General features: G+C 36.5%; 1 protein-coding gene across 1 annotated transcript in view; it reads right to left on the minus strand.

The window, feature by feature from the left end:
- The window catches only part of SEC23A (SEC23 homolog A, COPII component), a 63,386-nt gene that overhangs the window by 25,811 nt on the left and 25,207 nt on the right, over positions 1–12,368 (minus strand). Inside the window, exons 9-10 of the mRNA XM_020991341.2 lie at positions 9,744–9,859; positions 3,177–3,300 (exon numbers count right to left, since the gene is read on the minus strand). Of these exons, the coding sequence (XP_020847000.1) occupies positions 3,177–3,300; positions 9,744–9,859 (240 nt within the window). The remainder of the gene's footprint in view (positions 1–3,176; positions 3,301–9,743; positions 9,860–12,368) is intronic.

Here is a 12,368-nt window from a genome sequence, read left to right on the forward strand (position 1 = left end):
ATCCTACCTCAAACTTGCCCCTCTTCCTAACTTTCCTCTTTCTATTGGTGGTACCACTGTTCCCATAAGGAAATAGGCCTGAAACCTAAGAAGTACTTCTGAGTGTTCTTTCCTTCACCTTTTATCACCCCACATCAGTTAACTAATGAATCCTATCAATTCTATCTCTAAAATATCTCTTACATCTGGCCACTCCCCTCTACCATCACAGCCATTGCCCTAGGTCAAGCTCTCATTATCTCCTATTAAGACTTTGGTAACAGCCTCCTAAAGAGATTCCCTCCCTACAGCCTCTCTCTTTCCATTCAGCCTTCACAAAGCTTCCTCTCCCAACTCTCTTCCTACCTCTCAAACTGGTCCTTCCCAGTCTCCTTTCCAGAATCATCATCATTGTCCCTATGCACAGGTGAACCCCTCTAACTTAAAGTGTAGAGTTCTGTCCAGGGTCCACTTATCTTTCCTCTCTATGCTGTCATCAGCTCTCACGGACTCAATTGTCACCCCTCTGTAAGTTATTTCCATATACAACTTTAGTCTCTCTCATGAATTCCAGTCTCACCATCAACTGCATACTTGAACAACTCCAACTGGATGTCCCATAAGCACCTCAAATTTAGCAAGTCTAAAATAATCTATTATATTTCCCTAAAAGTTCCACCCTTCTTCCTAACTTCTCAATTTTTGTTAAAGGTACTACCACCTTTCCAATCACCCAATTTAGAAACCTCAGCATCATCCCTGATTGATTCTATGCTTTCCCCTACCCCTCACATCCAATCTGTTGTCATGCCTTATTAGCTTTGCAACCACAATATATCTCTCATTTGTCCCCAAGTTTGGGTATAATGCTGTTATTTTTGGCTTAGGATACACTCAATTCATGTTAGCAGTTTTTTCAGATGGACATGTCCAGTGTAGCTCAGGGAAGAAGGTGGGCCTTCTCTACTCTAGTTCAGGCTCTGATCACCTCTCACCTTGACTACTGCAATAGCCTCCTAACTGGATTACTTTCTCCAATCCTTCTCGCACATGGCTAGCTGCCAAATTTATATTTCTAAAGCACATATCTGACCATATCACCCTTCCACATGAGAAATTCCAGTGGCATACTCTGGCCTCTAGAATCAAATACAAATTCTTCTATGGGACTTTTAAAGTCCTTCAAATTTTGGCTTCTAGTTTGCATTTCCAATCTTACTATATAGTACACTGTTTCACAAACTCCACATTCTGGCCAAAATGGACTGCTTGCAGTTCCCTTTGCATTCTACCCCTAGGGTCTATGACTTTGCATAGGCCATAACTCATATTTGGAATACATTACTTCCCTTCCCTCCACCTCAAATAATCCGTAGCTTCCTTCAAAGCTCACCTTAAAGACCATCTCCTCTAAGAAACTTCTCCTAGAAATAGCTGTTAGGGCCATCCCCCTAGAAAATATATCACATATATATTATATTTAATTATCTATGTGCACGTTGTTTCCTCCAATAAAATATAAGCCCTTTAAGGACAAGGACTATTTTGGTTTTATCTATGAATCCCAAGCACCTAGCACAGAACCTGCTGCACTGAATATAGGTTAAATTCTTACATATAGATCGAATTACTTTCCTCTCCTCATCAACAACCATCAGAGGCAGCTCCTCATTCCATACCAAATAAAACACAAACTCCTTAACCTGCTACCTATAGTCATCCACCTGGCTTTAACATTTCTGTCCCATATTATTTCAAACTATTTTGCCTTCAAATCATCTCCATCCTAGCAAAACCAAATTATTCACTGTCCTGTCTTTATCCTGTTTTTTTCCTCATTTTCATATATTTGTGTACATCATTCTCCCATTATTGAACACAAGGACCCCAGAGTCCCACCTCTTGAAATACTTCCTTCCTTTTAAGACCACACTCAGGAACTGCCTCTTCAGTGAAGCCTTTTTTTGGGGGGGGGGGGGAAGGGCAAGGCAATTGGGGTTAAGTGACTTGCCCAGGGTCACAAGCATCTGAGGTCACATTTGAACTTAGGTCCTCCTGACTCCAGGGCTGGTGCTCTATTCACTGTGCCACCTAGCTGCCCCTAATGAAGCCTTCTTTGACCTCTCCCAACCAAAAACGACTCTTCACTCTTGAAGTTTCTCATCTCATTACTTTGTTTCTCTTCTCTACTTATCAAGTTCTAACTTGTATCACAGATTTTTGCACATATGCCCTATTATCACTAGATTTTAGACTGCCTGACGGCAGGAGCTGTGTCATTTACATCTTTGTATCTGTAGCGCCTAGCATGATCTTAGGCTACCATAGAGACAGACACAGTATAAAACTACAGAAATATCACATTTTGAGTCTTGTATTTAGTTCAGGGCACCACAATTTAGGAAAGACATTAATAAATTAGAAGGAGTATCCAACCAAGATGATGAAGGGCCTTGAGATCATTCCCTACTGAGGGCTATCTATCACATGTATTCGAAGGACGATCGTGTGAAAAAGAAATCAGACTTGATCATCACAGCCTCAGAAGGCAGATCTATAACAACGGATGAGAGTTACAGAGAAGCAGATTTTGGGTCAATGCAAAGAAAAACTTCCTTAACACTTAGTTCTGTTTTTAACAATAATAGATTTTTTTTTACAACTTCTAAAAACTCTTTAGGGCTATTCAACATTTGGAATTTTTTTCAAATTATATACTTTAACTTTTTTAATACTTAAGACTTTTTAATATTTAAAACAGTACAGTTTTCCCTTCCACATCGTGGAGGTTAGGTGTGCAGGGCCACTAAGATCTGGAAAATCCACATGAAATTTTTTGGCCTTCCCTTCATACCAGAGAAGTCTGAGTTATTAAGGTATTAAAAGATAAAAATATGTTGATATTATACAATGACATACATACACACACACACACACACACACACACACACACACACACACACACACACACACATTATGCATTTCTGAGTTTCTAAACTTTTTCTGAGTTGTCTCCTGGCCTTGCCTGTCCGAGGCTTCTGCAAAACTCCCCAAAAATTCCTATTTAACTTCTTATGTTGACTCACGATATAGCAAAACCACTACGTAGAAAGTCATGATGTGGAAGGGATAACTGTACTAATCAGATTCCTTTCTTGGAAACATATTGTATGTATCTCTTTAGTTTTCATTCTTACCTTTATTTCTAATGTACCTCCAAAGCCCATTTTAAATTGTCCTTGCATATCTTTGGTAAAGACTCTCTGAAAGGTCTGCTTGAATAAGGAAGTATTGAAAGAGTCTCCCATTACCATGTACCCTCTGAATGAAAAGACCAAAAAAGCATTGTAAGAGGCACATTTACTGAAACAACATATGCCGTAATTGAATGAAATCATAAAATTCAGGCTTTATATCAAAAATAAGAGATAAGATTAAATTTTTATTCACAAACTTATACATTATTAAAGTCAAAAGGGACCTGAGATATTATCTAGCCTAAAGCTCTCATTTTAAAGATGAGCAAACTGAGATCCAGAGTCTCTTTATCTATTTCTAAAATAGGTATTTTTAAAGAATATAGTCACCAAACAAATAAACAAGTCAGTCAGTCAATAAACATTTCTTAAGCACCTTCTACATGCCAGGCGCTGTGCTAAGTGCAAACAAGTATCATATAATGCACTAGGTAGCCTTTTGAAGAGTTTATCAAAACACAGGTAATAATAAAAAAAAAAAACCTTTCTAAGCTTCAGTTCTGGAAACACACCATATATCTCTGGAGATAATTTTCACTAAGCATCTTAACAAAAATAATTGCAGCTCTAATTTATATATTGTTTTGAGCTTTACAAAGTTCTTTCCTCAAAACAACACAGTGAAGTAGGTAGCACAAAAACTAGTTTCCCAATTTTAAAAATAAAGAAACTGAGGCTCAGAGAGATTAAGTGACTCGCCAAAAGTCCCAGAGCTATCAAGTGCTAGACACAGGATTTAAACATAGACTTCCTGGTACACTGTCCAGTGCTCTTTGTACTGCGCATAGGCAGTAGTATGCAGTAATGAAATTTCTTTAATTTCATATTAGGGAACAGTATCTATAACTGTAAATGGGTAAAATATGCCTTTCATAATGCAAAATCTTAACTCATTATTCCAGTCAATTCTTAAACATCACATAACAAGGTCACAAAAACACTATTCAAAGACTTTCTTCTACTCTTCAGTATGAGTAACACCACCAATATAAGTAGGTAAGTCTATATGGCTTGGTTATAAAAGGTAGTAATAATCAAATTATAAGAGTAAGGAAGGAAAACTGTCAAAACTATAGGTAGAGTTAATAACCAAACAAGAGATAGAAGGGATCACAGAAAATAAAATGAACTACTATGATTACACAAAATTTTAAAGGTTTTACACAAAACCAATAGTTAAAAATTAAAAGGAAAATCGTTAAATGGGAAAAATCTTTATAGTAAGTTTCTCTGATAAGGGTCTGATATCCAAAATATGTAAGAAACTAATTCAAATATATGACAACAAGAACCATTTCCCAATAGATAAGTAGTAAAAGGCTACAAACCACCAATTCTCAAAGGAAGAAGTACAAGCTAGCAATATCCATATTAAAAAATGCTCTAAATTATTAACAATTAGATAAATACAAATTAAGGCATTCAAACGCACTCCATATAGCTCATCTGTTACCAATCTTGTCATTTCAACCTTCACAACCTCTCTCATACACACACATGCACACATACGTATATATGTATATGTGTGTGTGTGTGTATATATGTACACATGCACATACAGATAGAAATAGAGATATACATATATAGATAAAGATATAGATATTTTTTTCCACTCACACAGCCATCAACATAGTTAAGATCTTCACCACCCAGACTACTGCAATAGCCTTCTAACTGGAGTCACTACCTCAAGGTGATTTTTCTAAAGCATAATAGGTCTGAACATGTCACCACCCTGCTCAATGAGTTCTGATGGCTCCCTATTACCTCCAGGACCAAAAGTAAAGTCCTCTGTTAGGCACTGAAAACTCTTCAAAACCTAGCCCTTTTCTACATTTCCAGTCTTTTTACACAACTTGATTCACTTTACTAATTCCTGCCTCCCTGTCGTTGCATGGACTGTCCTCCATGCCTGGAATGTTCTGCCCCCTCACTTCTCCCTCTTAGTTTTCCCTGGCTTTCTTTAGGATTCTGCTTATGCAGAAGGCTTTTCCCAGTCTACCCCAGCTATCAGTGCCTTCTCTTCTCAGATTACCTTCCATTTATCCCATATATTTCTTGTATGTAACTAGTTATTTACATGTTGTCTTCCACATTTGCATGTGGGAGGTCAGGGACTGTTTGTTGCTTTTATTTGTATTTCCAGCATTTGGCACAGTGCCTGGCACAAAACAGGTGCTTAATAAATGTTAACTGAATTGAACTGACCTACTAACATTCCCATTCATTTCCATTAAATTGACTAAACTAACCAAAAAGAAAAATGACAGTTGTTGGAGAGGCTACAGGAAAATAGACACACTAATGCCCTTTTGGTGGAGCTGTGAATAATACTAACATTCTGGAAAACTATTTAGAACTATACCCTAAAAATCACTAAAGTGTGCATACTTTGATCCAGAGATACCACTAGGCCTATACCCCAAAGAGATCAAGGAAAGAGGAAAAGAACCTATGTGCACAAAAAAAACTACATCAGCTCTTTTTGTTATAAGCAAATGGGGGGGTAGGTGCCCATTAATTGAAGAATGAACAAATTATGGTAGAAAAATATAATGGAATATCTTGCATTATGAAAAATAATGACAGGGACCATTTCAAAGAAATCTGGGAAGACTTTTGTGAACTGATGCAGAGTAAAGTCAGCAAAACCCAGAGAACAATGTATACATTATCATCAACTTTGTAAAGAAAAATAACTCTGAAGAACTTAAAAATGTTGACCAATGCAATGACCAATCCCAACTCCAAAGGACAAATATGATGACACATATTACCCACTTCCTGACACAGGGTGATGGACTCAAGGTATATCATATATATACACACGTATATGTGTGCATGTGTGTGTGTGTGTGTGTGTGTGTGTGTGTGTGTGTGTGTATATATGTATGTATGTACTATATATATACAGAGAGAGAGAGAGAGAGAGAGAGAGAGAGAGAGAGAGAGAGAGAGAGAGAGAGAGATAGTTGGACATGACCAATGTGGAGAGTAGCTTTACTTGAATATGTTCATTTGTGGGGCAGCTAGGTGGTACAGTGGTTAGAGCATTGGCCCTGGAGTCAGGAAGACCTGAGTTCAAATCCAGCCTCAGATACATGATACTCACTAGCTGTGTGACCCTGGGCAAGTCACTTACCCCCGACTGCCTAGCCAAAAAAAAATACCAACTGAATATATACTTTTATTACAAAGGTTTGGTTGCTGGTTTTTGGGTTTTTTTTTTTTTGGTGGGGCAGGGGAAAGGGGCTTAGCAATAAGGTTACCAAAAAAGAAAAGAAAAAAGACCCATTTTTTAAAAATGCAGATTAAGGAATAGAAGGCTGGAAGTAAACACAGACAAGCAAGAAAACACTGAAAGTTATATAATGACCTTCCTCTACTCATCAATTTGTATAACACTACTAAAAGAAGTATGTAAATGCAAACAAGTTTATAGCATCTAAGAGTTGGCTTTACTGACAGAAAAAGGCTTACTATTTCTAACACAGATGAAAAAAATTTCCAAAATAATAATGATAGATACTGGATACTTAATGAAAATAACTATCTGTTCAGCTGACTATTAGAAAGAAAATAATGCTCTATGTAAAGCTACTTTTAAATAAATGCAGAACACAAAAGACATGCATATGTCACAGTTAAAAATATAGAAGTGAAGGAAAAACATTTAGCAAGTCCAAGAATTCTTTTTCTTTAAGTCACCTACTGTCAAAACCAACTAACTGACCTAACTGAATACGCTGGCCTTCATTACTGACATTAATAAATGATACCTATATTGGAGATATCTAACCAAAAAAAGAGGTGGGCCAGCCATATTAGGAGTTCAGGGATAACAGATGTTCGGGCTCCATGGTAACAGATAAGCATAGTTGGAATAGAACAAGTCTTATATTTCACATCAATAAACCAGACTGAGCAAATATAGCTAAATATCAGCAAATAAAAATCAATGCAGAATAAACAATTATTCTTGACAACAGAAAGCTCAATAGGCAATTCATAAATTTGCTAACTCCTCATCCCTTATTCTGACCATCAGCCAGCATTTGGTATTTAGTTAAAACATCAATTTACTAACTATAACTTTTAAAGGCAATTTCTCTTCTGATGTAGTTATAATCCCTAAAAGATTTCTGATGCTTAAAAAAGTTTAGTATGCCACCAAATCACCTGTCAGTTTCTTCATTTACAAAAGGGAGCAGTTGTACTACTAGATGACCTCTAAGGTACCTTCCAATTCTAAATTCTATGAGTCTACTACAAATGACTTACATTTCACAACAATTTTTAAAATTGGGCCCATAACTCTTGCGTTAAATATGCAAACATTGATAAAGATAAAAAATACAATTAAATTTAAAACCATCTCAATCTCTAAATTTTGTAATTTATTCTAATTATAGCTACCCATAGATAAGTCAAAACCTCTCTCTGATCCCTCTCTGATCCTCAGTAAGCTCCCCTGAAAAACAGGTATAACAGTACCTGTAATACTTGTATCAAAGAATTAATAGCAAATGACTTAAGCGGGTGAAATGCATTACACACTTTCAAGTGCCACAAAAACATCAGCATACATGGGTAGAACAAAGGCAGGGGGAAGGGAGAGGAGAAGGAGATTACAATGATGATGATAGTTAACATTTATATAGTGCTTTAAGGTTTGCGAAGTACTTTACATTTGTCGTCTCCCTTATTCCACACAACAACCCAGTAAGGAGAGTGCCTTTACCATCACCTTTTCGAAGATGAGAAAACTGAGGATGAGAGATACTAAATCACTTGCCCAAGGTCACACAGTTACTAAGTGCCTGAGACAGGATTTTAACTCGGGCCCTCCTGACTCTAAGTGCAGCAGTCTATCCACTACACCACTACACCATTTGGCTGCCTCAAGATAAAGTGCTGGCCTTAGGGCAGGAAGCCAAGAAGGTCAGGGTTCAAGTCTCTGACATACACTGGCTGTGTGAACCTAGACAAATCACTTAACCTTAAATACTCAGGCAAACTCTCTTGAGACTTGAGTTGCAGAGAAAGTGAAAACCTGCACTGGGAAAAGGAGTCTCTTATACCAATGAAATCATAGGTCTAAGTCACTATCTCCATTCCTATATCAAAAACAATTCATTTAAATGTTGTGGATAACATGATATTCATTATGTCAAATCCCAGAATGCTGTAGTGCCTGCTAGACAAAATACGTAACCACTCTAAAGAGTTTGGCCTAACCATCCACACAGGAAAAACCAAATGGATGGAGAATATCTACTGAGAATCCATCATGAAATGCAGTTAGATGAACAATGTACAAAGCATATCCATCAGCATATATAAATCTTGGCTAGACAAGTTAGGCACAGAATTAACCAGTGAAAGGACAGGAAGATGGATTGTCTTCAGAACATTACAAGATAGTTTTCAATTTCTGTAAGCATTACTGTATGATGAGTCATGAGACCATGCAATATACAAAGAACTAACAGTAAGTATCACAAAGGAACAATGGAAAGGTACACAAAGCATGTAAACAGATTTCAAAACATAAATAAATACAAAGAAAAACAAGAGTAAAGGATGCCACCAAAGAAACATGTAAAAAAAAATATGAGCTGGTCACATGGCAAAAGTAAGCAAAAACTACTGGATTGTCTGTGTGCTCCACTGGTATCCTTGAGATGTCAAGAGAAAGTGAGGAAGCATGTTGGGTAGACTCCTGTCACACAAGTCTCAAGTCAAACAAAATGGGCAGGTTAAAATTGGTTTCAATCCACACAACTGGAAGGAACATTCATATACGAAATCACAAATTCATTTAAGTATTTGATTATAAACAGCTAACAATGAAATCAAACTATCAAAATAGCATTAGATTTTTTTAACTGGAAGAAACCTGAGAGATCAACATTTTAATGATGAGGAAATTATGACCCAGAAAGGTTCAAAGTGGACTACTGAACTTCAGTTCATTGTAGCAAATATTCTGACAGCTAGATAGGGCCATTTAGGGTTGGAATCACAGATTATGCAAGCCAAGTTTTGAGAGAGTATCTCTCAGAATTAAGAAAATAATTATGCAAAGTAAAATGATAAATAGCTCAATAAATATCACTTTAACATTTTATTGTCCTATGGAGGTAATTTCTGTTTAGCTAATGTTAGTTTTCCTATTTTTAATTTAAATGTTTATATTTTTATTATGAAACATTAAGTACATAAAGTCCTAATCTAATAACATGAAATAGTTTTAATCAAATTCTACTGTACCAAATTGTTTCTATGTCTAGGTTACATACTCAAAGCTACTTATTATCACTACCAAAAAACTGAAACTCACTAATAATAACTGACAACAGAAAAATGTGAGGATGTAGGTAAAACTTTTAGCTGAGATCCAAGTTAAGAACTGTCTGAAAAACTCCAATATAATAAATGGCAAAAAGATCATAATGAGTTAGCTCACTTCTGTATTTTAACTGGTCTCAGATTCCAGATACATACCCAGTGAGGTTAGGACAGCATTTCATCTCCAAAAGACCAGTCTGATCCAATGCACATGCATAAATATCAATAACATGACCAGTTGTAGCAGCTCGATTAGCCAATGCTTCAAAATGCTAAAGACAAAATTAAAAAAAATTAAATCAAAACAGTATATACATTTTAGACTCATATGTATATGTATTATATTTATAATCAGGTCAAAATGTGGATAATGTGGCATGGAGCAAACGCATAAGATTTAGAGTCAGAAGACCTAGTTTCACAAAATATGTCTGTCACTTCGTTATCTACACGACCTTGAACAAATCACTTAATTTCTCACCTAGTTTTCCAATACGTAAAATGAGCAGACTGGACTAGATGGCCTTTAAGGTCCTTCCTAGATTTAAATTGATGATTCTATGAAAATTCAGGCAGGCTGTCAAGGATTTGTGTTTTGCAGTTATTATAGTTTTTACCTCCACAAATGTCTTAGAAAATGATATGATAATTTCTGTAACTCTGATTTACTCTTCACATAGTTTTCCATGATGATATCTGAATGGTGAAGCCAAAAAAGCCTTGAATAAATGACCTGAATTCTCATCCCAGCTGTTGTTTCCTCATCCATAAAATGAGGCTGAACTAGATCTGTGAGATCCCTTTTGGCTTAAAGATTCTAAATGATAACTGGAGAGAACCCAGGGATTGACACAGGTCTAAAGGGAAGCAGCTAGGTAGCACAGGGGATAGAGTACCAGGCCTGGAGGCAGGAAGACTCACCTTGTGAGTTCAAATCCAGCCTCATTCATTACTAGCTGTTTGACCCTGGCAAGTCACTTAACCCTATTTGCCTCAATTTCCTCATCTGTAAAATGATCTGGAGAAGGAAATGGTAAATGGGTTACTTAAGAGTCAAACACAACTGAAAAACAAATGAACAGCAAAGGGAAGGAAGAGATAGTATTTTAAGTCACAGCAGAAAGTAAATAAGACTGTGTCTACATGATAACTAGCCTACTCTACCTGCAGCAAAGTAGAAACAAAGATAACTGGATGTTATAAAAATCAGGAGATCCAGTAACAGACAAAAGAGTTATCAAAAGTTTTCAAAAACAAGAGAGAAATTCCAAGGGGGGAAAATGTAGTACAGGTCAGGTTGTAGAGAGAAGCAAGCAGGTGAAACAAGCTCAGCTTGAAGCACAGTCAGAGGCAAATGAAACTTTCTGCAGGTAAAAAGAGCTTCCCATCCTTCTACTTCTCTCTTAAAAGGGCTTATCTCCCAGCCAGTATCTGATACTAGAAGAATGAGAGAATAATTTTTCATGGGCTTAATCCTTTCAAATATACTCAAAAGGGAAAGTGAAACTGGAAGATGAGCTAAATGCAGCTTTATTTGGTTTAAAAACATAGCATTTTCCATTCCATTTCTAAATGTTTTCATTAGAAGAAACTGCTAAAGAATCTTATTAGTAACTAAAGAACTTAAAACTCCTATGATATAATACATTTTTCTGTGGCTATACTCTCCACCTTCAGATTGCTATTAACACAAATAAAGAAAAATGTCACTATTATAAATTATATAAATACAACAGCTAAGTATTCTAAAGGATTTGATAAATTTAAAATCTTATTATTAGTAACATTAATACATACCAGTGTCAAATACAAAAGGTATAAGGATTCTGAATTTCTGATTTCTACTTAATCATAATAAGCATACAATAACATACAAATATATACACATTATTATGGACAATATTTTAAAATGTGAAATTAATTCTTAATTTTTCTCTCCACATTCTGCCATGGCAACACTAGAAAAACTATTCCCTCTCCTTTCAGTCAAAATAATCATCGAATTTAGAAGCAAGAAGTCTAATGTCAATGTTCTCCTAGATTCCTAGATTCCAATGATCTCCTAGATTGTCAGCCCTGAGAACTCCAAATGTTATTAAATTTGTGTGTCCGGTCTTCTGGTTAAAATGGCTATGTGAAAAGTCAAAGAAAAGTAAAGATCTAAAAACAGCAACAAATCAAATAATAATCAAGAAATACCAAGTAAACACCTTCATCTAGCCAAATACTAAGAAAAAAGATAGCCAGAACCTGCAGAGCCTCTCCAGCAAGAAAACCAACATAATCTCGTGCAAAAAAGCCAAAAGTCTGCTGGGCTAGACCCTCCAGGGGCACCTGAAACCTTCTATGCTCAAGGGTCTGGTTGAGAAGAGGTTTTGGGGTGCTAGTTAGCATAGAGGTTGGGGGTAGAAGTTAAGGGTGCTTAGACCCCAAGAATGCCAAGGCAGAGTCACCTGGAACAAAATCGCACACTCAAGCCATCTTTCAGTCAAGAGGCAGTTTATTACAATGACAACAGAAGCGGGAGAATTCATTTTTGGGAACTTGTACCCCAATGGAGGTGAATCTAGAACTTACATAGAAATGGGCATGGGAAAGGAGTGCCAAGGATGCTAATTAGGTAATCTAAGGGTTCAGGTGTCTGGGAGCTATGGATGGAAAAGCATAGGGAGTATACCAGACATTGAGGGAGTTGTTAGAGACATGGATCTGGTGGAAGGAAGTGTCCCTGGGCCAGCCAGGCACAAAAATCCTCGAGCGAAGTATCGCTCTGTCTGTTCT

The sequence above is a fragment of the Phascolarctos cinereus genome, unplaced genomic scaffold (genome assembly GCF_003287225.1).
Source record: "Phascolarctos cinereus isolate Bilbo 61053 unplaced genomic scaffold, phaCin_HiC Scaffold_2;HRSCAF=192, whole genome shotgun sequence".
Taxonomy (NCBI): Eukaryota; Metazoa; Chordata; class Mammalia; order Diprotodontia; family Phascolarctidae; genus Phascolarctos; species Phascolarctos cinereus.